The sequence below is a fragment of the Chanodichthys erythropterus genome, chromosome 17 (assembly GCF_024489055.1).
Source record: "Chanodichthys erythropterus isolate Z2021 chromosome 17, ASM2448905v1, whole genome shotgun sequence".
In the NCBI taxonomy this organism is placed as follows: Eukaryota; Metazoa; Chordata; class Actinopteri; order Cypriniformes; family Xenocyprididae; genus Chanodichthys; species Chanodichthys erythropterus.
The window spans coordinates 217,560-244,498 of NC_090237.1; the positions used below are offsets into that span (position 1 = coordinate 217,560).

Here is a 26,939-nt window from a genome sequence, read left to right on the forward strand (position 1 = left end):
ACACCATGGATAACCTGCAAAAGCCACTCTCTTACTCAAAATCCTTAGTTCATCTCTCAAAAGTAAATATCTGTGTCTATGAACATGTCAGTGCCATCAGAATGACAAGTCCTTGTGTCATTGTGTACGGATAAGACAGTCAAATTGTTTAGTCATGTTCTCAATATAACCGTTTACTCTGGAGGGACGTTCTGATGGAAACTATGGCTAAAGTTTTGATGACAATTATTGTCAATTATAAGTTACATCTTAGTGTATGTGTGAGTGTAATTGCAAGAGAATGGAAAATATTCAAATTTACTCTCCTACTGTTTGTACTGTATTTTATTGACAGAACATGTCATTGAGTCATTGAGTCATGTCATGTCGTCAAGATTCACCTGGGAGCAATTTACCAATTCAGGACAGATTTAGAAAAAAGTCTAATGGAAATATAGAAAGTATAGAAATATGCTTGCCATATTATGATAACTTGTTCAACCATTTTGCATGTAAAGACTTATGCTATGAGCTTGTGCCTAAATGTTGTGGGGGGTGAGACTATTCAACAGAGACCCAATATAATACATTTTGATCAACATGACATAAGCAACTGATAATGTAGGAAACAACAGAGAATTGTACATAATCATTTGCATGGATGTACCAAAGCATTTGCAACTTGTTCAAAGAAATGAGAAACTGCTTTTTTGATGTGCACAAGTGACACAATGATGTGAGAATTGAACAGGTAGTTTTGAGAATTTCAATTCTGATCTGAGAAATGTACCAAAGCGACTGAGAAAAACTGTAAAAAAAAATTAAATAAAGCTGAAAAAAATAAATATAAATATTGGATGAAAAACTTAAACTTAAAAAACTTGCACGACAATTTGAAGAGATTCATCCTGTCTGTCTGTTTCCACAGATAAAATGAAAAAAGAACATATTAAGTAATGAATACAAAATAATAAACAGGTTCTTACAAAACACAATAAATAATAGAGTAAATATGATAACTAATACATTCAGGACTAGCTATTGACAGTTGAATTGTGGTCATTTATGTCAGTGTTCATCCGTCTGAACTCAGACAGTAAAACTGATTCACAGCCGTAATAATGTGAGTGTTTGTGTTCATCAGACTGTCCAGCTCTCAGAGCGTCAGTATTCAGATCAGCGGCTCTCGTACGCTGCTGGTGGTCGCAAACGTCACGGAGGACGATTATGGGAACTACACGTGTGTCGCTACCAACAGACTGGGCATCCACAACGCCAGCGTGTTCCTCTACAGTGAGTCTCTCTCTCTCTCACACACACTGATGTAGTTCAGCATGTCAACCAGCAGATGTTGCCATTCACCAGCATGTGTCTGTCTGATTCTCTCTCAGAACCGGGGATGGGGCGGGACATCAACGCCTCAGGCTGTATGTGTCAATCATTCTGGCTCCTCCTCTTGTGCGTCCTCTCGGCTCTTCTCAAGTGTTAATGTTCAGCGGTCGATCGTCTCAGACTGTTTCCATCCGTCATCCACGCTCACCGTTATGCCCCGGCAGGACGACCATCTAATTATCAGGAGAAAAATATGACATGGAGAAAAGAAAGAAGGTGCTCTTTTTAAGAACTGAAAATTGTCATTCACTGATTTCCAGTGATGTCCGTCTGTCTGACAGTTCGAGTGCATGTATGTGATTCCCTCAGAAAACCGGAGCCAAGTTCCGACCACGCAATCATCTAGACATGCTGAAAATGCTTCATCCCATTGTGTTTTCCCATAATACTGTTGCAAAATCTGCCTAATGTAAACTAATGAAAGAATCATGTAAATGTGGTTAATAACAGAAGGACTGTATTGTGACAGACACACTTCCTCATTCATGAAGATTCTCTAGGATCAGAACAATCACCGGCTGAATGAGACACTCGCGTCACATCAGTGTTTGTCGTGATTGATTGTAGAATCTTCTCACAGAGCCAAGTCCTGCCCATATGTGTAGCCCCGCCCACTAAACCCCTCCCATGTCACTGGCCCTGGCCACACCAGGCCCAGACGGATCTGCAGGTGCTTCTTCAGCAGGGTTCCTGTGTTCACGGAAAACCACCTGAAGTTTGTCTTGATGGTCAGTTTTCATTTTGGAGGGAAATCTGTAAAATTCTGTGGAATGATTTTACCATGGTAAAGTGTGTCACAAACAAATGAACACCCTCGTGTGTCTGTGAAATGTTCATCGTTCCACTGTGTGAACTTTGAAATGTACGACGCCGTTGAATGCTCGCCTTTGATTCGCTGCTCATTCCCATCGAATCTCCTTCACGTGTCTGTAAATATTCTTTTGAATCGAATGTCCTCACATGGAAATGAAATGAATCTTCAGTCCGGGTTTCTTCATATGTAGTTAGTTATCTGCGGTGGCGCTTTGATGCTTCCTGTAACAAACTGAAATTAGATACTAAACTTTTTAATACAAATATTTAAATATTTCATTCTAAAACTAGATTTACCTTTGAAGCGGCTGCACTACTATTCTTATTATTTATAGAGACTGATCATTTCTGTTCATTAGTTATTATAATAGTAGTTGTACAGAAATGAGCTGAATCCACTGACTGCCAAATGAGTATAGATCCTGTTATATATTAAAATGAAAGCCATTTCAGAGATGATTTACAAACCACACTGAAATCTGTACTCATGTTAGTTTTCTTTGTCGCTGAATTCGTGAAGCATCCATCTTCTTATTTCTCAAAGAGCATAAAGCAGGTTGTATGTACACATTCATATATTAAAGAAAAAAGAAACCCACAGCCCTTTGATTGACAGCTCTCTCAGCCAATAAGCTTTCAGTGTGTGAGCTCTAATGCCTTGATTGGATGAACCCACGTGTTGCGCTCGTGTCAGTGTGAACGGGATTTAAAGGGCTAGTCGTGCGTCTCCAGTAGTCCGCAGAAGCTCTGCGCTCGTGCCCTGATCACAGATATTTGGGTTTAATCCGATCCAAAGTCAAGCGTCCTCAACTCCAGAACAGGACTCATGCATTTTGTATCTGATGAATGCCTCTGCAGCGCGTGCATGTGTTTGATAGTTATACAAGCTACAAACACACTTGACTTTACTTTCATCATGTTTAGTGTGTGTGTTTTACTCCTGTTGCTCTGTAACATGACAAGAAAACCGGACAGTGTGTTTTTGTCCATCCTCTTTTTTGCTGTGGGACCCCGGAGTCTCAGCGGCACAGAAAGAGAATTTCCCTGTAGTTTGACTGACATCTTCATGAAAAGCAATGAACATTTTCTAACTGTGTTTATTTACTCTAAAATTTCCGCAGTCATTTTTTAAACCCTTCTGCACTGTAAAGTACTTCATGAAATGTTTAAAATGGAAATAAAGTCTTTGAATTTGATGTATTTGAAAGTGGGTTTATGAATAAAAAAATAAGATTGTAATTTTTGGTGAGAAAATGAGGATTATGAATTGTGTTAATCATGTAACATGCAAATAAAGGAATATAAAGATTGTTAGATCTCCCTTTAAATGGTTATTGTGTTTTTTATTTAAATGACAATGTAAACTTCACTTCTCAGAGATATCAGTAAATCCTCCTCAGTGCTGATCTGACTAGTCATTTTTAAAAACATTTCATGTGTCTATACAAAAAGTATTTACATGTCAAATTTACCCAATTCATATAAAGGCTTGTTAGAAAGATATATTGTGGTTTTTTTATAAGTACACTTTTAAGTACAATTGTCATAAGTATTTTTATAAATACACGTAAAAATATTTTTAAGTACACGCTTCATTAAGTATTTTTTAATAACTAGACTTTTCATAAGTATTTTTCATAAGTACACTTTTCATAAGTATTTTTTGAAAGAATACTTATGAAAAGTGTACTTTTAATTATAAAATTCTTATGAAAAGAACTAACTTATAAAAGTGTACTTATAAAAATTGTACTTATAAAATACTTATGAAAAGTAAGTATACATTTAATCATAAAATACTTATGAAAACTATTCTTATAAAATATACTTACGAAAAGTGTATTTATAAAATACTTATGTAAAGTGTACTTATAAAATATTATGAAAATACTTATGAAAAGTGTACTTATAAAAGACTTATGAAAAGTGTACTTATTACCAAAATACTTACGAAAAGTGTACTTATAAACGACTTATGAAAAGTGTACTTATTACAAAAATACTTAATGAAAAGTGTACTCATGAAAATTGTACTTATAAAATATTATGAAAAGTGTACTTATTTAAAAATACTTATGAAAATTGTACTTATAAAATACTTATGAAAACTGTACTTATTAAAAAATACTAATGAAAATTGTACTTATAAAATACTTATGAAAAGTGTACTTATTAAAAAATAATACTTAATGAAAAGTGTACTTATAAAATATTATGAAAAGTGTACTTATTAAAAAATACTTACGAAAAGTGTACTTATAAACGACTTATGAAAAGTGTACTTATTACAAAAATACTTAATGAAAGTGTACTCATGAAAATTGTACTTATAAAATATTATGAAAAGTGTACTTATTTAAAAATACTTATGAAAATTGTACTTATAAAATACTTATGAAAAGTGTACTTATTAAAAAATACTTATGAAAAAGTGAACTTATAAAATAGTTTTGAAAAGTGTACTTATGAAAGTGTACTTATTTAAAAAAATACTTAATGAAAAGTGTACTCATGAAAATTGTACTTATAAAATATTGTGAAAAGTTAACTCATAAAATACTTATGAAAAGTGTACTTATGAAAAGTGTACTTGTAAAATACTTATGAAAATTGTACTTATAAAATAGTATGAAAAGTGTACTTATTAAAAAATACTTATGAAAAGTGAACTTATAAAATACTTAGGAAAAGTGTACTTATGAAAGTGTACTTATTAAAAAAATACTTAATGAAAAGTGTACTCATGAAAATTGTACTTATAAAATATGAAAAGTGTACTTATTTAAAAATACTTATGAAAATTCTACTTATAAAATACTTATGAAAAGTGTACTTATTAAAAACAAATACTTATGAAAAGTGTACTTATAAAATATTATGAAAAGTGTACTTATTAAAATAATACTTATGAAAAGTGTACTATAAAATACTTATGAAAAGTATACTTTTAATTATAAAATACTTATGAAAAGTGTACTTATTAAAAAATACTTATGAAAAGTGAACTTATAAAATACTTATGAAAAGTGGACTTATGAAAGTGTACTTATTAAAAAAAATACTTAATGAAAAGTGTACTCATGAAAATTGTACTTATAAAATATTATGAAAAGTTAACTCATAAAATACTTATGAAAAGTGTACTTATGAAAAGTGTACTTGTAAAATACTTATGAAAATTGTACTTATAAAATAGTATGAAAAGTGTACTTATAAAATATTATGAAAAGTGTACTTATTAAAAAATACTTATGAAAAGTGTACTTATTAAAAATAATACTTAATAAAAAGTGTACTTATAAAATATTATGAAAAGTGTACTTATTAAAAATACTTAGGAAAAGTCAACTCATAAAATACTTATGAAAAGTGTACTTATAAAATATTATGAAAAGTGTACTTATTAAAATAATACTTATGAAAAGTGTACTATAAAATACTTATGAAAAGTATACTTTTAATTATAAAATACTTATGAAAAGTGTACTTATTAAAAATACTTATGAAAAGTGTACTTATACAATATTATGAAAAGTGTACTTATGAAAGGGTACTTATTAAAAAATACTTAATGAAAAGTGTACTCATGAAAATTGTACTTATAAAATATTATGAAAAGTGTACTTATTTAAAAATACTTATGAAAATTGTACTTATAAAATACTTATGAAAAGTGTACTTATAAAATACATATGAAAAATTTACTTATAAAATACTTATGAAAAGTATACTCATGAAAATTGTACTTATAAAATATTATGAAAAGTTAACTCATAAAATACTTATGAAAAGTGTACTTATGAAAAGTGTACTTGTAAAATACTTATGAAAATTGTACTTGTAAAATAGTATGAAAAGTGTACTTATTAAAAAATACTTATGAAAAATTTACTTATTAAAAAATACTTATGAAAAGTGAACTTATAAAATACTTAGGAAAAGTGTACTTATGAAAGTGTACTCATTAAAAAAATACTTAATGAAAAGTGTACTCATGAAAATTGTACTTATAAAATATTATGAAAAGTTTACTTATGAAATACTTAGTGAAAAGTGTACTTATAAAATATTATGAAAAGTGTACTTATAAAATACTTATGAAAAGTGTACTTATTAAAAAATAATACTTAATGAAAGTGTACTTATAAAATATTATGAAAAGTGTACTTATTAAAAAATAATACTTAATGAAAAGTGTACTTATAAAATATTATGAAAAGTGTACTTATTAAAAAATACTTATGAAAAGTGTACTTATTAAAAATAATACTTAATAAAAAGTGTACTTATAAAATATTATGAAAAGTGTACTTATTAAAAATACTTAGGAAAAGTCAACTCATAAAATACTTATGAATATTGTACTTATGAAAAGTGTACTTGTAAAATACTTATGAAAATTGTACTTATAAAATACTTATGAAAAGTGTACTTATAAAATGAAATGTACTTATTAAAAATACTTATGAAAAGTGTACTTATACAATATTATGAAAAGTGTACTTATGAAAGGGTACTTATTAAAAAATACTTAATGAAAAGTGTACTCATGAAAATTGTACTTATTTAAAAATACTTATGAAAATTGTACTTATAAAATACTTATGAAAAGTGTACTTATAAAATACATATGAAAAATTTACTTATAAAATACTTATGAAAAGTATACTCATGAAAATTGTACTTATAAAATATTATGAAAAGTTAACTCATAAAATACTTATGAAAAGTGTACTTATGAAAAGTGTACTTGTAAAATACTTATGAAAATTGTACTTGTAAAATAGTATGAAAAGTGTACTTATTAAAAAATACTTATGAAAAATTTACTTATTAAAAAATACTTATGAAAAGTGAACTTATTAAATACTTAGGAAAAGTGTACTTATGAAAGTGTACTCATTAAAAAATACTTAATGAAAAGTGTACTCATGAAAATTGTACTTATAAAATATTATGAAAAGTTTACTTATGAAATACTTAGTGAAAAGTGTACTTATAAAATATTATGAAAAGTGTACTTATAAAATACTTATGAAAAGTGTACTTATTAAAAAATAATACTTAATGAAAGTGTACTTATAAAATATTATGAAAAGTGTACTTATTAAAAAATAATTCTTAATGAAAAGTGCACTTATAAAATATTATGAAAAGTCTACTTATTAAAAAATACTTATGAAAAGTGTACTTATTAAAAAATATACTTATGAAAAGTGAGCTTATAAAATACTTATGAAAAGTGTATTTATGAAAAGTGTACTTGTAAAATACTTATGAAAAGTGTATTTATGAAAAGTGTACTTGTAAAATACTTCTGAAAAGTGTACTTATAAAATGGTGTACTTATTAAAAAATACTTATGAAAAATGTACTTATTAAAAAATATACTTATGAAAAGTGAACTTATAAAATACTTATGAAAAGTGTACTATGAAAGTGTACTTATTAAAAAAATACTTAATGAAATGTGTACTTATTAAAAAATACTTATGAAAAGTGTACTTATAAAATACTTATGAAAAGTATACTTGTAATTATAAACAATACTTATGAAAAGTGTACTTATGAAAGTGTACTTATTAAAAAATACTTATGAAAAGTTTACTTTTATTATAAAATACTTATGAAAAGTGTACTTATAAAATACTTATGAAAAGTGTACTTATTAAAAAATACTTAATGAAAAGTGTACTTATAAAATACTTATGAAAAGTGTACTTATGAAAAAAATACTTAATGAAAAGTGTACTTATAAAATATTATGAAAAGTGCACTTATAAAATATTATGAAAAGTGTACTTATTAAAAAATACTTATGAAAAGTGTACTTATTACAAAATACTTATGAAAAGTGTACTTGTGAAATGTGTACTTGTAAAATACTTATGAAAAGTGTACTTATGAAAAGTGTACTTGTAAAATACTTCTGAAAAGTGTACTTATAAAATGGTGTACTTATTAAAAAATACTTCTGAAAAGTATACTTATAAAATATGTATGAAAAGTGAACTTATAAAATACTTATGAAAGTGTACTATGAAAGTGTACTTATTAAAAAAATACTTAATAAAAAGTGTACTCATGAAAAGTGTACTTGTAAAATAGTATGAAAAGTGTACTTATTAAAAAATACTTATGAAAAATTTACTTATTAAAAAATACTTATGAAAAGTGAACTTATAAAATACTTAGGAAAAGTGTACTTATGAAAGTGTACTCATTAAAAAAATACTTAATGAAAAGTGTACTCATGAAAATTGTACTTATAAAATATTATGAAAAGTTTACTTATGAAATACTTAGTGAAAAGTGTACTTATAAAATATTATGAAAAGTGTACTTATTAAAAAATACTTATGAAAAGTGTACTTATTAAAAATAATACTTAATAAAAAGTGTACTTATAAAATATTATGAAAAGTGTACTTATTAAAAATACTTAGGAAAAATGTACTTATTAAAAATACTTATGAAAAGTCAACTCATAAAATACTTATGAATAGTGTACTTATGAAAAGTGTACTTATAAAATACTTATGAAAATTGTACTTATAAAATACTTATGAAAAGTGTACTTATACAATATTATGAAAAGTGTACTTATGAAAGGGTACTTATTAAAAAAATACTTAATGAAAAGTGTACTCATGAAAAGTGTACTTATAAAATATTATGAAAAGTGTACTTATTTAAAAATACTTATGAAAATTGTACTTATAAAATACTTATGAAAAGTGTACTTATAAAATACATATGAAAAATTTACTTATAAATACTTAGTGAAAGTGTACTTATAAAATATTATGAAAAGTGTACTTATTAAAAAATACTTATGAAAAGTGTACTTATTAAAAAAAATACTTATGAAAAGTGTACTTATAAAATACTTATGAAAAGTATACTTAGATACTTATAAAAAAATGTGTACTTATTAAATAAATACTTAATGAAAAGTGTACTCATTAAAATTGTACTTATAAATACTTATGAAAAGTATACTTTTAATTCTAAAATACTTATGAAAAGTGTTCTTATGAAAGTGTACTTATTAAAAAAATACTTAATGAAGTGTACTCATGAAAATTATAAAATATTATGAAAATTGTACTTATAAAATACTTATGAAAAGTATACTTATAAAATATTATGAAAAGTGTACTTATAAAATATACTTATGAAAAGTGTACTTATTAAAAAATACCTAATGAAGTGTACTAATGAAAATTTTACTTATAAAATACTTATGAAAAGTGTACTTATAAAATGAAGTGTACTTATTAAAAAGTACTTCTGAAAAGTGTACTTATAAAATATGTATGAAAAGTCTACTTATTAAAAAAATAATACTTAATGAAAAGTGTACTTATAAAATATTATGAAAAGTGTACTTATAAAATACTTATGAAAAGTGTACTTATTAAAAAATAATACTTAATGAAAGTGTACTTATAAAATATTATGAAAAGTGTACTTATTAAAAAATAATTCTTAATGAAAAGTGCACTTATAAAATATTATGAAAAGTCTACTTATTAAAAAATACTTATGAAAAGTGTACTTATTAAAAAATATACTTATGAAAAGTGAGCTTATAAAATACTTATGAAAAGTGTATTTATGAAAAGTGTACTTGTAAAATACTTATGAAAAGTGTATTTATGAAAAGTGTACTTGTAAAATACTTATGAAAATTGTACATATTAAAAATACTTATGAAAAATGTACTTATTAAAAAATATACTTATGAAAAGTGAGCTTATAAAATACTTATGAAAAGTGTACTATGAAAGTGTACTTATTAAAAAAATACTTAATGAAAAGTGTACTCATGAAAATTGTACTTATAAAATACTTATTAAAAAAACTTAATGAAAAGTGTACTTATTAAAAAAATACTTATTAAAAAAACTTAATGAAAAGTGTACTTATTAAAAAATACTTATGAAAAGTGAACTCATAAAATACTTATGAAAAGTGTACTTATGAAAAGTGTACTTATTAAAAAATACTTATGAAAAGTGTACTTATTAAAAAATACTTATGAAAAGTGTACTTATAAAATACTTATGAAAAGTATACTTGTAATTATAAAATACTTATGAAAAGTGTACTTATGAAAGTGTACTTATTAAAAAATACTTATGAAAAGTTTACTTTTATTATAAAATACTTATGAAAAGTGTACTTATAAAATACTTATGAAAAGTGTACTTATTAAAAAATACTTAATGAAAAGTGTACTTATAAAATACTTATGAAAAGTGTACTTATGAAAAAAATACTTAATGAAAAGTGTACTTATAAAATATTATGAAAAGTGCACTTATAAAATATTATGAAAAGTGTACTTATTAAAAAATACTTATGAAAAGTGTACTTATTACAAAATACTTATGAAAAGTGTACTTGTGAAATGTGTACTTGTAAAATACTTATGAAAAGTGTACTTATGAAAAGTGTACTTGTAAAATACTTATGAAAAGTGTACTTATAAAATGGTGTACTTATTAAAAAATACTTCTGAAAAGTATACTTATAAAATATGTATGAAAAGTGAACTTATAAAATACTTATGAAAGTGTACTATGAAAGTGTACTTATTAAAAAAATACTTAATAAAAAGTGTACTCATGAAAAGTGTACTTATAAAATATTATGAAAAGTGTACTTATTAAAAAAAATATTTATGAAAAGTGAACTCATAAAATACTTATGAAAAGTGTACTTATGAAAAGTGTACTTATGAAAAGTGAACTTATAAAATACTTATGAAAAGTGTACTTATTAAAAAATACTTATGAAAACTGTACTTATTAAAAAATATTTATGAAGTGTACTTATAAAATACTTATGAAAAGTGTACTTTTAATTATAAAATACTTATGAAAAGTGTACTTATGAAAGTGTACTTATTTAAAAATACAAAATGAAGTGTACTCATGAAAATTGTACTTATTAAAAAAATACTTAATGAAAAGTGTACTTATAAAATATTATGAAAAGTGTACTTATTAAAAAAAATATTTATGAAAAGTGAACTCATAAAATACTTATGAAAAGTATACTTATGAAAAGTGTACTTATGAAAAGTGAACTTATAAAATACTTATGAAAAGTGTACTTATTAAAAAATACTTATGAAAAGTGCACTTATTAAAAAATATTTATGAAGTGTACTTAAAATATTATGAAAAGTGTACTTATTAAAAAATACTTATGAAAAGTGTACTTTTAATTATAAAATACTTATGAAAAGTGTACTTATGAACGTGTACTTATTTAAAAATACAAAATGAAGTGTACTCATGAAAATTGTACTTATAAAATATTATGAAAATTGCACTTATAAAATACTTATGAAAAGTATACTTATAAAATATTAGTAAAAGTGTACTTATAAAATATCAGGAAAAGTGTACTTATAAAAAATACCTATGAAAAGTGCACTTAAAAATATTTATGAAAAGTGTACTTATTAAAAAATACTTATGAAAAATGTACTTAAAATATTTATGAAGTGTACTTATTAAAAGATAATTAATTAAAAGAGTACTTATAAAATACTTAAGTATAAAATATATTAAGTGTACTTTTCATGTACCGTTTTCATAAGTATTTTTTAATAAGTACACTTTTCAAAAATATTTCATGAGTACACCTTTAAGTATTTTATAATTAAAAGTACACTTTTCATATGTATTTCATGAGTACACCTTTAAGTATTTTATAATTAAAAGTATACTTTTCATAAGCATTTTATAAGTACATTTTTCATTAAGTATTTTTTTTAATAAGTACACTTTTCATAAGTTTTTTATAATTAAAAGTACACTTTTCATAAGTGTTTTATGAGTACACTTTTCATAAGTACACTTTTCATAAGTATTTTTATTTTTTTTTACAAAAATTTTTAGGTTAATGATTTATGATCAATTGCTGGGAGAATCTGGTGAATGTTTGACCTGTAATTAATAATGCAGGGACTGTGAGTGAAACGATGAGACAATGAATACCAGGGAGAATTGAGTAGCAACAGTCATGAGCTCTGGCAATAGTTGCACATGCTTTTTATAACAAGTGCACAATACAGTTACATTTCCATATTTATAAATGTTATTTCTAATAGCAGTATTAATTCTGTACAGTTTATATCTCTTTACACAGAGATTTTAATACTGAATATAATATAATATAATATAATATAATATAATATAATATGATATAATATAATATAATTAATATAAGTAATACAGATCTGATATCTGATATTTAATACAATCCTGATTAATACTCATCAGAACATCATCTACTGTAAATGAAATCACATGTGATCTGCAGACAAACTCAGGCCGAAAGAACAACACACATCATCAATGTAATTGGCACATTTCTTTATTTTGAAAACAGACATGAAACCATTTTCCACGATTTTACTCCTTAGATTCAAACTCACTTGAACAGAAAGGCTGGCGTTTTTTCTTTTTGTAGGATTTTCTCAATTTTTAACATCAGTGCAGCAATATCTCCAATTAAACTGTCATAACAACACCACAGACATTAAAAGAAGCCACATGTATTAGTTGGGTGCGTGTGAGAAAGTTCTGGTCTCTGGAGGAAGGATTCTCATGCGATGAGCCCGAAACGGCAGACGGATGGACAGAAGAGCAGCGCTGGATCACTGGAGGAGAAGAGCTCAAGGTTTGTGTCCTTCGCTGACATCAGCGGCTGCTTCAGAAAACTCCCTCCAAATGTCAGAAAATCATTGCCACACCAGAAAAGAGGACAAACATAAAAGCAGACTGTCTTCATCATCAGGGTAAAGAGCAGTCTGTCGATCATTAAAGATTTTACATTTCACTGGTCATCCGTTAAACGTTCTCTTCTTTGCCTGCATCTGAAACGGCCTCTTCTGCTGGTTTAGAGTCTTCGATGGCCTCTGCAAAGACCACAATAAACACACTTACAAACCACTGATAAATACTGCGCTTGAGTTAATGTTGCTGTCCGGCCCATTACTGAACAATTTATCTCATGAATGTGACCAAAACGGAAACTCTGTTCAGTGAAAAGCTTTCAGTCACACCGCAGAGAACCGGATTCATGAGCGTGTTTAGATGATGTCAGAATCAATGGATGCAGAAACATTTACCATAAGGTCCCATTAGTAAATGCATTAACTAACAATAAGAAACACGTTTTAGTATCTATGCATATTTGTTAACATTAGTTGGAAAAAATGCAACTGAAGTATTGTGTTTCTGACGCACCTTTTTTGTCTATTTGGTCTGTTTCCTGGCTCTCGGCGGCGGGGTCAGGCACATCGGCTTGTTTGGCTTCCTCCTGCTTCTCGTCCTCCTTCTGTGCATTTGCATCGTCTGCGGTCGCCGTGCTTTCGGCCTCTTTAGGCTTCTCCACTTCCTGCAGCTGCTCCTGCACTTCCTCTTTAGTGGGCGTGTCTGAGGGGGCGGGGTCAGCTGCTGCGGTGGTGGGTGGGGCTTCAGCTGCAGCGGGCGAGTTGGGTTGCTCGGCTGCTTCTTTGCTCTCCTCTGCTGTTTCTGTGGAAACCTCGGCCGGTTTCTCCTCAGATGGAGAGACTCGCTCCTCCTTCTCCTCCGTGGTCTCGGCTGACTCGTCCGGAGCGGCATCGTTGTCCTCTTCTTTCTCTCCGTCTTTCATTTTTTTCCGGGTGATGTGTCCGCGGAAGCTGGCCTGGATCTTGGTAGCGGCCTTGTGGGCGTTTTCCTCCGGTTTGGTTCCATCCTGCTTGATCTCCTGATCAGCCTCTTCATTCTTCTCAACCTGAGACCAGAAACACAAAGACCATTAGTGACTCAAACAGACTCATCCGAGCCGCTTACATTTACCTGTGAAACATTCAAGCACACTTAAGAACTGTCATCACCCCTTCAAAATTCGTCCTGTGAAAACTGCTTTGAAATTGGACATTGCGTTACAATGGAAATGGTACTTTAAAAGCAATTAACAGGGTTACTCCCCCTAGTGGGCGGTGACATGTTTCGTATTTTACAAGTTTTACAAAAGTTTTTTGTCAGAGGTGATACTCTGATACTCGTAGTTTTGTGACAGAGGTGATACTGTGACAGAAATATATTAAGTTGTGACAGGAGAACTCAATAGTATTCTGTTTTTGGTAAATGTAGTTCCAAACATAGGTTCGGGAGGAGCCTAAACATTCAGTCCTGTCAATCATCATTACAAGCGTATATAAGCAGCAGTCACTGCGTCATCCCAGCGACAATTCTTCCAGCATCCCTCTTCCTCCCCATCTCCTCCTCTATTTCTCTTATTCTCCCTCTATGCAGTACTGTTATGGGGGGGTTTAACTCGGAGCTTGAGCCGAGCCTCGGGTTTGACCCTCTTACGAGGACAGCAAGCCAAGTTTGTTTTACCATTAACCATTCAGACTGAATGGGCAGGCGAACTTGTGAAAGTGCTTAAAATCTCACAGGAACCTCAATTTTTGTGATATCAACTTCAAATTTGGAACACAACTTGGTTAGACATAGATTATATAGCAATTTAAAGAGTTCAAATTATTTTGTAAAATATATATTTTGTACAAAATAAAAATGTTTAGTCCAGTACAATAACTTTTTTTACAATTTCATTATTTGCTTGTGTTCTTTAAAAAGAGACCAACCAAATCATTCATGAATTACAACTATTTCAGTGCATTTTCACATCTATGCTCAAAAAGGGGGTGACAATTAAGCTGAAATAGAGAAAATGTTTGTTATGATGTAACCTTGGTTCTCTGAGTGTAGAGGCTATCTCTCCACTCCGTTACATATTCTATGTTTATGGGAATTAGACCTTCCAAGTTTGGTGACATGGATACTCTTTAAGACAATCCAGCTGTGCCAGTCACAACCTAATCATTACCCTAGAAAACACCCAGAGTGGCGTGAATTCATTGCTATCCTTTGTTCAGAACATGTCCCAGAGTGGCCTCAAGGAGTCCATCTTAGATTACATGTTCGTTTCTGGTAGCTCCCAGCACCAGCTCCCCAAAGGAGGGACTGGTTGAAACATTCAATCTATAGAACTTAGTAAAGATGGATGGAGATGACCATGTGGCTGCATCACAAATCTCCTTCAGAGAGGCACCCTGCAACAAAGCCCATGAGGTTGCAACCCCTTGAGCTGAGTGTGCCCTCAGTCCAAACAATGGTGGTCCATCCATTTCTTTAAAGGCCATCTGGATTGTCTCTACAACCCAATGCGAAAGCCTCGCCTTAGACACTGGCTTGCCCCTACACTCTGTTTTAAAGCATACAAACAGCTGATCCATTTGTCTGAATGCATTTGTCTGCTGCAGACAGACTGACAGTGTTCTTACTGGGCAAATTGGTTCTTTGTTCCATCTCCTCAAGTTCAACTAATTGATTTAGGTGTAGATCAGACAGCACTTTTTGCAGAAAAGCTGGGTTTGGGCACAGTATAACCCTCTGGCATAGACCTACAGCAGCTTTTATGGACTGAGAGAGCATAAAGTTCCCCTTTTCTATTTGGCAGAGGTTATTGCCAGCAGGAAGGCTGTCTTTAGAGACAGCCATTTCAGTTCTGCTGATTCAAGGGGCTCAAATGGGGGTTGCTGAAGTGCCGTCAGGACTCGAAGTCCCACTGTGGTATGATATGTCTTGTACTGTGTGCTGTGCATCTTAGAGCACCTTTGAGGAATTGAGAAATCAGACTACAACAGCACTCGGAGAGTTTGTATCCCCCGCTTGAGCAGTCTTCACTGCAGCCACCATGCCCCTTGAGGGTGGAGGGAGATTTCCCTGCATCCAATTGTTGCTGCAGAAATTGTGGTATATCAGGAGCTGTAGATGTGAGGGGTTTCACCTTGCGCCCCTCACACCAAGACTAAAAGGCTAAACGAATAGGCTGCCCTTGTTTAGGAAGCACAAGCTCCTTCCAGGGTCTTGACCACTCTGTCTGGTAGTCCCATAGATATTAACCCAGCCCTTTCAGGGGCCAGTCCCAGAGCTCGATACACAGAGTGAAGGGTTGAAACAGCTTGCCCTACACCTGAGACTGTCTGTGTGGTCCAGTATATGATACCCGTGAAGACTTGGCCTGAAGTGTTGAAGTGCAAAATGGACTACCTTCAATTCTAGCACATTGATGTGCTGACCTGGGGTGCGTTTCCCAAAGCGAACTATGGTCGCAAGTTCCGTCGTTATCAATAGAGTTCAATGGGACTTGCGACCATGGTTCACCAACGATGCTTTCGGGAAACTCACCCCTGCCTAGTTCCAGCATCCCTTGATGCCCCAGTATGCATGAACTGCCCTGCAGCCTAGCATCTGTTGATACAAGTTGTCAAAGGTATACTGGGCCTAGCATGCTGCCCCTTGCCATGTTCATCCCACACCTCCAACAGCAGAGAGCTACCCAGAGTCTCCACATAACCATCACCTTTGTTGACCGAAGGGTCTGGGGATGTAACCCTAGGCGAAAGAGGCATCACTGTACAGGTCGCATATGTAAAAGAGCAAGTGGCAGCACCTGCACTGTGGCTGCCATTAAACCCATTAGGCAGAGACACAGTCCCCAGCTGACTTTCACCCCTACTCGAAAGTGAGAGAGGCAAGCTTTTATTGCCTACTGTCTCTCTTAAGTTAAAGTCACAATTGCTTTTCTGGAGTCTAAAATCAGACCCAAAAACTGAGTGATTTGAGATGGCTCCAACTTCTTCATATTGATACAAAGACCCAAGCGTTAAAGATTGTTCACAAGCACAAACACATTTTACCTGCATATATTTTCTGTCTGGGCACAGGCCAACCAGTCGTTTAGATAATTCAAGACCCTGATACCTAGGTGAAAAAGGGGTGCCAGGACTGTGTCCATACACCTTGTGAATGGCCGAGGGGCCAAGGTGATGTCAAAGGGGAGGACTCTGAATTCATAGGTCTTCGAACTGAAACATCAGAAATTGCCAATAACATTCCCAGATAGGTATCTGGAAGTAGGAATCCTTGAAAGTGGCAAACCAATTGCCTTTGTTTATTGCCTCTTGTACCCTTGGATCTGTCAGGGGCCAAATATATTTGTTTAGATCCCTGAGGTCCAAGATTGGACGTAAGCCCCGCATCTCATTTGGGTACGAGGAAATAATGAAAGAAAAAATGGCTTGTCGGTTGCTTTTTTTCACCTCCCTGATGGCCCATTTTTTTGAGGAGTCCAATAATCTCTTCCCACAATAATTCTCAGTGTTGTGGGTCTACAACTGTAGGTCACAAAGGGATCCTTGTCAAGAAAGTATGCCAGAAAAGTACAACCGATAACCCCGAGTCATAGTTGAAAGGACCCAGGGGCTTGGCCTCAGGACTGCCCATGCTGCGACACTTGGCGATAGGGAGCTGGCGCAACCTGATACCAGCATATCGCTACCCAGAAGCAATGTTATACTCTATTGTGCATCCACCGTATCTGACTGCATTAGCCACTTCGAGGAGCACCATAGACAAAGAGTAATGTAAGGAATGAAAGATGTTCACTCGGATCTTACTTCGAACAGTAAGACCGCAAAACCACTCCTAGGCGCGTTAGCTTATGCCACAGCATGCAATACACCTTACAGAGAACTTCTATCAATGCAACTGAAAACAATAGAGAAAACTTCACACAGAAATCCTTGGAGGCTGCCTGCAGACAGACACCCAACCTTAAAGTAAGTGGATTACACACTGAATAAAGTATAGAGCTTCCACATCTTGCACCAAAGTGGAGATCAAAGAAGCAATGAATTCACACCACTAAGGGTGTTTTATAGGGCACTAACTAGGGTGTGATCAGCACAGTAAGATTGTCAAAGAGTATCCACATCAACAGACCTGGAGGGTCAAATTCCCGTACATATAGAATATGTAACGGAGTGGAGATATAGTCTCAATACGAAAGAGAACTGACCATTCTCTTTCATATTGAGACTATATCTCTACTCCGTTATATCTCGACTGACTGATTGACTGACCGACAAACTGACTGGACACATGGATCGGTTCCTAAAAGCCTGTTCAAACCAAGAACTATAATGACAACTATATTAGCATTCACACCAACACACAATATTGTTCTGTTTATTATAAGCACTGCAGTTTTGTCGCCTGCCACTTTAAATGCTCAAGCTCTTTAAAGCAGGATGGATTCTGATTGTCAATGTTTTTTATCGTTCATCTGCTAAAAAAAAGAAATCATGCTTCCAATGATATAATTCCTCTGTGTCCTTATTGTTATAGTTGTGGTGTGGACTCTGCTATGCATTTTTACATTTAGAACGGGCATTTACAGTGAACAGACAAAGGAAAATTCCTTCCCATATGGCATCTGTATGTACTGAAGAATCTGGATCATTGATTTCTAACTAGAGCTCAGAAGACGTTCGGCTGCTGCAAACCCATAATTACAAGCATCTCTGTGTTGAGCGAGTTTCCTGGGATTGGTGACATGAAGGATTCAGTGTGTCTCATCTTTGCTAGGAAAAGACTTTGTGTCTCTTCGTTTGATTAGTCTGTAAAAAAACTCTGGGAGGTATTCTTAGGAGGTGAATTTTCATTGGAGTGATAATAATTATCCAGACGGATCTCAAGCTGAATTGTGGACCGACGCGTCTGTCTCCATGTCTCACAGGACTGTCCATGTTTCCTGTTGGGATTCATCCAGACGTGATTAAGAGCTGGAGTTCAGTCTGAGTTCAGTCTCTTCAGAATCACACACACGTTTGACGTCAGTGTTTGCAACAGGAGACGTCGGCCAATATCACATATCATTAACTTGTTCATATTAATAATCAATATCAGCATAAAATGGCAAAGATTAAAGCAGAGAAACTGTGAAGACATGAAAGAGTTTCTGACCGAGAATCAGGGAGAAAGACGAGACAGCTGAATATTAAGGGTCAATATTTACCTTGTTCATCAGGTTCCAGGGGGGCATTTGTCCACCAAGGGTCTTTTAATTTAATATTCAAATGTGTCTAATGAAAAAAAGCAAGCATAAAATGAAATAAAATGTGTGACATATATAATGCATGACAAAAACATTCATAGAACAAACTCATAAGTAGCTTGAAGCAGATGAAAATAGTGTAAAATCATAAATGCGAACTGAACGCATGCCAAATGAATGACAGTTAGATGAAGGCAATTTGATTCCCATACACTTTTTCATTTATATATGCAATCTTACTAATGGACTGCAGAAAATGATGTCATTTCTGCATATGTATAAGGATTTATTCTAATGCTGTATTGCCCTCGGTGGATTTGGTGTTTATGCAGCATCTGTTCTGACTTTAGACCTCATAACCTGTAGATGCAGAGTGTACTACACTCAATATCAATCAATACACATCTCTGGCTGTCGGTCACAGTGAAATTTGATCCGTCCAGATTTTTATTATTAATAACTATAATAGTATCTCAATGATACTAAAATAACACATTGCGATGGTCAACAGGTGTTCTGACACACGGCGCTCGGATCTGGACCTGTTGCTTGTGTGTGTGTGTGTGTGTGTGTGTGTGTGTGTGATGTCACTCAGAGTGAGTCATTCTCATGAGTCATATTCACACCACATATTATGACATCATCAGCTGATCTCTGAAGTAACACTCATTAACGCTGAAGAAATGTCAGAATGAAACTAACAATAGACTGCAATTTTTCTACACAAAAAAGCAATTAAAAATTAACTTGATTTGAGCAAATTGAGTCCAAAATGATCTCCGGGAGTGTTTGATGTGATTTAGTTTTAATGGGGGAATAAACATCGATGCACAAATGTTTCTCACGTATGACAAACTGATTTTAACCTGTTAACGGTCAGTTCCCTTTGTGAACACAGACGTGAAAATACACTATGCATTCCAAACTTCATGAAACCTTTTGTAAAATGTGAAACATGACACCGCCCACTTGGGGGAGGAGCCCGCTAAAAGGTTTTAAAGCTCAGTTTCCACGGTAACACGATGTCTGAGTGTTTTATACTTAATTTGTGACTAGTAATTTATTACTACTAAAATATGTGACAGGGAAAAAGGCAATAGTTAACAGGTTAAAGCCTCTAAATTAAAGAGTTATGCAAACGCTGGACGCAGTGGCCAATCTCTTTTTACAGGAAAATGAGGGCGTGTCCAGTCAAGAAGATTGACAGGACTGACATTAACTGGAAGGACTCAAACGAGGCCTGATCGTAACTCATCCTCAAGCACACTTCTACACGGCCTTGTGTCCGGCAGCACGTCACGGGTCATTTCATTTGATGGATGGGAATGTAACTGGGTTATGGTTGCTGGGTTCAAAGGTCACGCCGAAACAAAAGGCTATAAAATGACCAGTAGCGAAAACAAGATCAATAATCAGACAGAAATCAGTCGTTTTCAGATCAACTGGTTGCTCATATGGTCACAAAACCCTGTGGAGGAGATATTTCACATCAGACCACAGGATCTGAATTTCTGCATGTTAAACTCATAAAGCAAGTGAATGAATGGAACGTTTTCTCAATAAATGATCATAAGAAAATAAAATTATGCAGGACACATCTGCACACAGTCTTGCAGTATTTGTGGAAGGAGCCACACCTTAAATCCACCCGCCCCCACGACACACACACACTCAAACATCCCACGACACGCGCGCGCGCGCGCACACACACACACACACACACACGAGGCACGCCTTAAAATCTTTAGGTCGCGATTATAATTCACCTACACTGACGCACACTCATGAATATTCACGCGCCATTAAAACGCGCTTACGTCAGATCTGCACCTGATTCACTGCCACAATATTCAAATAAAGAATCGAACGGATGCGTGGGTGCGCGCGCGTGTTTCTGCAGAAGTGAGACAAGACCACACCCTTCATCTTCCTCATGTCTACATCTCCATCCCGCTGTCTGTCTGCCTCTCTCTCGCTCTCATCTCTTTCTCGTTTCAGACGCTCCGCTGATCGCTCGCGTTCTACTCGCGTCGCGTTCAGTCCCAGCTAGCATGTATAATCGGCCCGAGCTCGGCTGCCCTGCGGCACCTGCGGCTAAGACTCGGCATCGGCGTGTGTTAAACGGGCCGATTGTGCCCCGCAGCTCGCTCTGGCACATGCATTTTTGTTACGGCTGTAAGCACTGGGCCGATTCATGTTCACCGTGACTGGTAACCCAGCTCTGGCTGTATGATCTGGACCACTTCTGGAAATGACTGGCTTATGTTAAATCAAGGATGGTTTTAATGGAGGCCATTCAATGTAGGTGACTTTCTTTAACACAAATGTAGATTTTTAACTCCAACCGTTTTAGTCTGTCCGTAACAAAATCTCAGACAGTAAAAAACAAAACATGCACAGACAATTCCAAATTAAACCCTGCTGCTTGTTGATATCCTAAGACACGAAACGATGCGAGAAACAGAACTGTATTTATATTATTTATACCTCTAATACAGCGCTTCTTCTTTTGAGTTTTAATGGCGGGTTGCGAAGCAACTTCATAGTTGCATACTGCCATCTACTGTATCGGGTGCACGGCTTGAGGGCTATACTCGGCTCAGACCCTTTTGCCAGTATGAAGCCGATTTCAACGGTTACTGCAGAAAGCGCTCTGGTCAGCACGTACGCTCAGCTCATCACTGGAGGGGCGTGTGCACAACGGGTGAGATAAAACTCGACGCCTGACTGAATCATCCATTCCCTTTTCGACGCCATACGTTGAACTTGAGGTAAGTCTTGTGTTCGGTTTCCTTAAAAAGCATCAACATTCACGCTGAGCATAGTTTCAATCGAGTTCCCGTCACATCCTATATTAACTCTACATATTTCGAACTGTTGCTGATTACATGTTGATTATTATTGATCCGTTTAAACTTTGTTCATGTTTCTTTGACATGTTCATGTACTTTTTTCCAGATGAAACAAAAATAAAGAATTCATAATTCATTTAAGATTTATTAAGTAGGACAACATCAAATTATTTATCATGTCTGAGTAAAGTAGTGCAAATTTTGGGTAATATGAAAGTGGCTCCAACTTTTATGGCGCGAACAAAGCTAGCATTGACTAGCTGTTAGCTTATTTTCGTTGCAGCTTAGCAAAGCATTAGCCAGGCTAGACGCAATTTACGTTAATAATATTTAAAAGTGTTCTGTGGAAGAAAATTAAGTGAAACAAAATGTTAGCTGGTAGTGCTGTGACAAATCGCAGTTGATCCGACCCATGGTTCGGCTCGCATGTGATTCGCGGATTAATACGCAAATTTAAATGGGGAAAGTTCATAATTTGCACGTGTTTCAAAGGCTTGCAAATGTTAACATTCAAGTGATTTTAAACAATTTAATCGCAAAAAGGCGCTAAAATGAGCAGCTTTCTGTACACACATAAGCATATGCCATTGAATGTGTCCGGTCCAGCTCCAGTCAGATGTGTAAACTTTAGAGAAGGTTGCGCTTATGTGTCTCATACTGTAGTCCATTAACATACATTTGGCGAATAGAGCAATGAAAAACAACATATGTGGAGCGACAGTTTGTAATTCGCTCTCCGTCTGTGTGTGTGTGCGCGCGCGTGCGTTTAAGTGCACTCAAAAGTGCACACACGCAGAGACGTCTTTCAAAAAAGCAAGCGAAAAAAAATCTTTTTGTTCTCGACAGGGCACATACAAACAAAACGATCTCCACAGTATTCTTTTTCTAATAAAAACATTTGTTTATGTCTTAAGTGTAAGTATAGAGTCGGAAACCAATCTGTGCTTATTTGGTCTTAAAGAGACAGTAAGCTTAATCAACCTACTAAAGTATGTGTCCTTAATGTTAATCAAACAACCTAAGACAATGAGAAAATAACTTTTTGTAGCTCTAAAAAATAATAATTATATTTAATTCATACATACAATAAGATTTTGTAATGATTTATTTGATTCGATTTATGTACCTAATGCTAATTTTAGACCTTATTTAATGTGCAACTTTGTTCTTTTAATAAAAAGTTTGTCACTTTATTTGTTATTAGATTTTTGCCACCCCTTTTTTGGCTTATACAAAAAATGACTATCTACCTTCATGCCTGACTTACTTGGCCAGTTAACTTCTTTTCTAAGAATAACTGTTAAGTGCCATATAGCAACATCTGACAATTATACTGAATAAAACTGCCCTTCAAAGTAATGTTAGTGTTAATCCTCCTAATATATAAAGAAATTAAGTGTGAATACACCTAAAAAGCTATCCCCTTGGCATTTATAAGACGCCTCTGAAGTTAATTGCCAACAATGAGCAAGTCTGACTAGCCTTCTACATAGATCTTGTACTTGCATATTGTTTGCAATTAACTTCAGATTTGTCTGACTTATCAATGCCAAGGGGATAGCTTTTTAGGTGTGTTCACTTAATAAATATATATATATATATATATATTAGGGATGTTCATATCAGTTAATTTTCCCGACCGACAACTGCAGCTTATTAACCGAACATTAACTGTTAACTTATAAGATTTAAATACTAAATTGTCATTGAGTAAAAATACAGTTGACGGTTGTCTGTGACCTTCTCCCCTTTCAGCGAACATCACAGTGCCTAGTCCACCACAGTGGTCTCCAGTCTCCATTACCAACAGCCTGAGTGCTACACCTACTGACACCCCAACCCATGCAGCAGCTGGCAGAAGTCAGACATCAGGCCAAACTGGATTTCAAGTAAGAAGGGCAAGAAAGCTATTCTATATCTCATGGAGAAAAAAGAAATCACTTTGGTATATGTGTGATGAGATTAAAACATCTTTTTCTTTTCTTTTAGCACACACCACAAGTATATGACACACAACACAGGTCTTCTCGGGAGGCTGTGCCTACAGGTAGGAATTCTACAAAGTGATCTCTCTCGGTTTACTCTGACATATCTACGTACAATGTTTTGCTAGTAATCTGCTATGCCTGCATTTTCTTGTGTCTTACAGCAATTGCTAAGGAGATTCTCATCCAGCTCGATTCTATTAGAGGGCAGCAGTTGCTCATCCTGGTGCAGCTCCAAAAAATCTCCAGCAGTCAAGCAGTTCCAGACTTCACGCCAGACCCAACACATTTTGGGCTCCCACTTTCAACTATTGAGGAGCTACAATGTTTGGAGGAGACATTAAAGAATCCAGAGGAGAAGAAGAATTTGGTGAGTTAAATTATGGTTTAATCAGATCATTCCTAAAAGTCAGTCCCCACTCTCACTCATGCTATATTCCTTAAGTAACTAATAAGGTACATGTCTTTTTGTTTCAGACTGTTCTTCTTGGAATGGTCGGAGGCATGACTCTTAAAGACACCGTGGGGCGGGTCCTGAAAAGAACAATGAACTCTTCGCTGGCGAGACTCATTAATTGGAGTGACATCCCAGGGCTCTACAGTGCGACTGACCCGATGGCCGGTTGCATAAACCTTTAAGACTAGTCTTAAAAGTTAGTCATGAATTTTTTTCTTCAAGACTGATCATAATTGTTTTAAGTATGTTACATAGAAAGGTAGATTGTACTAATTTAAATCCAAATAATAAGACTGATTAGCCCTAATTGCTATTTAGTCAGACTACGTCACGGCTATGTTTATGCAACCGGCCACAGGTTCTATGGGTGCACCCTCAGTTGACACTAATAACAGCGTATTGGCCATTTTTAAAATCTTATTTTAGTTTTAATATTTCTATTCTCAAACTCTATTTAAAACATTAACATCATAACATTATCATGAATTGAAATGCATTAATGCCACTTCTGAGCCTCATTAAACAGTCTGTAAATATAACTAAATGCCACATTTCTGTTATATGCCACCTCTGCAGTGCAAAGATGAATTATTACAGTATTTATTTATTAATAAGAGATGCCTCTTATTATTCTAACTCAATTTATGAATTTGACATTTAATAAGGTTAAAATTTTATAGTCAAATATCTCCTTATAATGGGAAGGTTATTCTAGCCTTTTTAGAAGGTGCTCCTAAATTTTTTAATGTGCTCCTAAACTAAAAAGAAATGTATCTCTGCATCCAAAATAAGTTTTGGTGGTTTTATGAGTAAAATCACATGGTCATGCTGACCTCTTCTATCCTTGTGTTTTTCTCAGATGCAGTCCGCCGGAATGCCCTGACCAAAGATAATACAGAAAAGGAGATAGCTGCAGCCACCTGGTGATGAGGAGCTCTAGCATCTGATAGGGATGGTGGCCGAAGCCAGAGGGCGAATAGACTTACATTGAATTAAACTGTTTTAAAGTTAAAAATGTTGATATTGGAAATTCGTATTTGAACTGATTGATTTTTTTGTGCGTGCGTGAGAGAGAGAGAGAGAGAGAGAGATAATGTGTGTTCAAGTAAATAAAAAATGCATTAAACATGAAATCCTTGTGCTTCCTTGTGTGTTTTATTTTCAGTTATGTTGCATAACGGTTGCTTAGCAATTTTAGAATTAACCAATCAATAAAATCAAAGTTTAAACAAGCCCAAATAAGGAACGGGATTGGTGGGGAGCTTACGTTCTCTCACTCGGTGTTCCGCAATCGGGCCGCGTTAAAACCGAGTGCTCGGCCGTGTGTTCGGGCCGCGTTAAAACCGAGCGCTCGCAGAGCAATCGGACCTAGATTCATGCCGAGGATCGGCCGAGTGTTCCAGCCTTAATCGTTCCGCTTTCGGCCCGCACAATTTTTGCTAGCTGGGGTGGAGTGTAAGAACAAAAGAGACGCGAAGCGCGCGGATTCACCTGCGGTAAAGATGAGTAAAGATGTTTAACAGACCCGAACACACCGATATGAACACGACAGGATTCCTCAAAAGCGGTGCGAGGCGCGGCTTACACACACGCGCGCGCGCGCATCAGCTTTAAAGAACATAAAACCTTCCGCTCGTCATAAAGCAGGTATATTCCCGCTTGGGGGCAATCAAAGCTTAATTACATCCAACTTTAATCTCAAGAGAAATCATTATAATTCCTCTGAGACACTAATGTATGTCTTGAGACACACACCACACCCTGAAACTCATCTCACACACTCCCTCACACACACACTCCAGCTTCACTAGTACACTCATATAATACAACATGAGCATCAAATACACCTGTCTGACAGGTACAGTCCTGATTAAACACTGATCTCATGTGCTTTACAGGGTGTGTGTGCAGTGATGCTGCTCATCATCAGATAAAACAGTTAAAGCTTCCCATCATCATCATCATCATCATCATCATCATCATCATCATCATCACAGGTTACAGCAGCAAAGGTGTGAATGATCCAGATATTTACCGGCTTAGTTCTTCTGATACAGCACAGCATAGTTGTATCCTTTCAGCGTCTCGCTCTGACTCTTCCTTTTCTCTTCTCCTCTCTCTCGTTCTCTCTCTCTCTCTCTCTCTCGTTCTCTCACACACCGGCTGTATCAACAGCTGATGATTCTGATGCTTAAACTCATCACAGTTGAGCCTCAGTCACACTGTCTGTCTGTCTGCGCTGCCACTGCCAACAATGAGAGTAATCCCACCCTATAAACCCCCTCCCTCACACGCGCGCGCGCGCCGATGAACCCGTTGAGCCCACCCCTCCCGCAGACGCGCGCGCGCAACCCCGCCCTGATCACACTCTATATGAATGATTGAATAGCATCAAACTGTCCGCTGAGATTCTCCCTCAGTGTTTCTGCTCAGTGAACACCAGTGTGTTTATATGAGCACCTGTGTGTGTGTCCATGGAGC

At 34.2% G+C, this 26,939-nt stretch overlaps 2 protein-coding genes and 1 long non-coding RNA gene across 5 annotated transcripts in view; 2 read left to right on the forward strand and 1 right to left on the reverse strand.

The window, feature by feature from the left end:
- Positions 1–3,475, forward strand: part of lsamp (limbic system associated membrane protein) — a 171,204-nt gene extending 167,729 nt beyond the window's left edge. For both annotated transcript variants that reach the window (XM_067365730.1, XM_067365729.1), the window contains 2 exons: positions 1,124–1,272; positions 1,371–3,475. In XM_067365730.1, the coding sequence (XP_067221831.1) occupies positions 1,124–1,272; positions 1,371–1,468 (247 nt within the window). In that variant the 3' untranslated portion in view covers positions 1,469–3,475. The remainder of the gene's footprint in view (positions 1–1,123; positions 1,273–1,370) is intronic.
- A 9,254-nt stretch (positions 3,476–12,729) lies between these two features.
- gap43 (growth associated protein 43) lies at positions 12,730–26,561 on the reverse strand. 2 transcript variants are annotated; one of them, XM_067366108.1, is made up of 4 exons: positions 26,494–26,561; positions 19,126–19,192; positions 13,455–13,986; positions 12,730–13,123 (listed from the first exon to the last, which is right to left on the reverse strand). In XM_067366108.1, exons 2-4 carry the CDS (start codon positions 19,150–19,152, stop codon positions 13,056–13,058), a joined length of 627 nt encoding a protein of 208 aa, XP_067222209.1. In that variant the 5' UTR covers positions 19,153–19,192; positions 26,494–26,561; the 3' UTR covers positions 12,730–13,055. The 2 variants fall into 2 exon arrangements, with proteins under 2 accessions (XP_067222209.1, XP_067222208.1); XM_067366107.1 differs by lacking the exon at positions 19,126–19,192 and having other exon boundaries at positions 26,494–26,553.
- Positions 21,868–25,527, forward strand: LOC137005365 (uncharacterized). Its single transcript, XR_010892236.1, has 6 exons — positions 21,868–21,935; positions 23,772–23,905; positions 24,006–24,063; positions 24,166–24,371; positions 24,479–24,654; positions 25,318–25,527. It is a non-coding gene; the product is annotated as an uncharacterized lncRNA (long non-coding RNA).
- Positions 26,562–26,939: the final 378 nt, after the last annotated feature.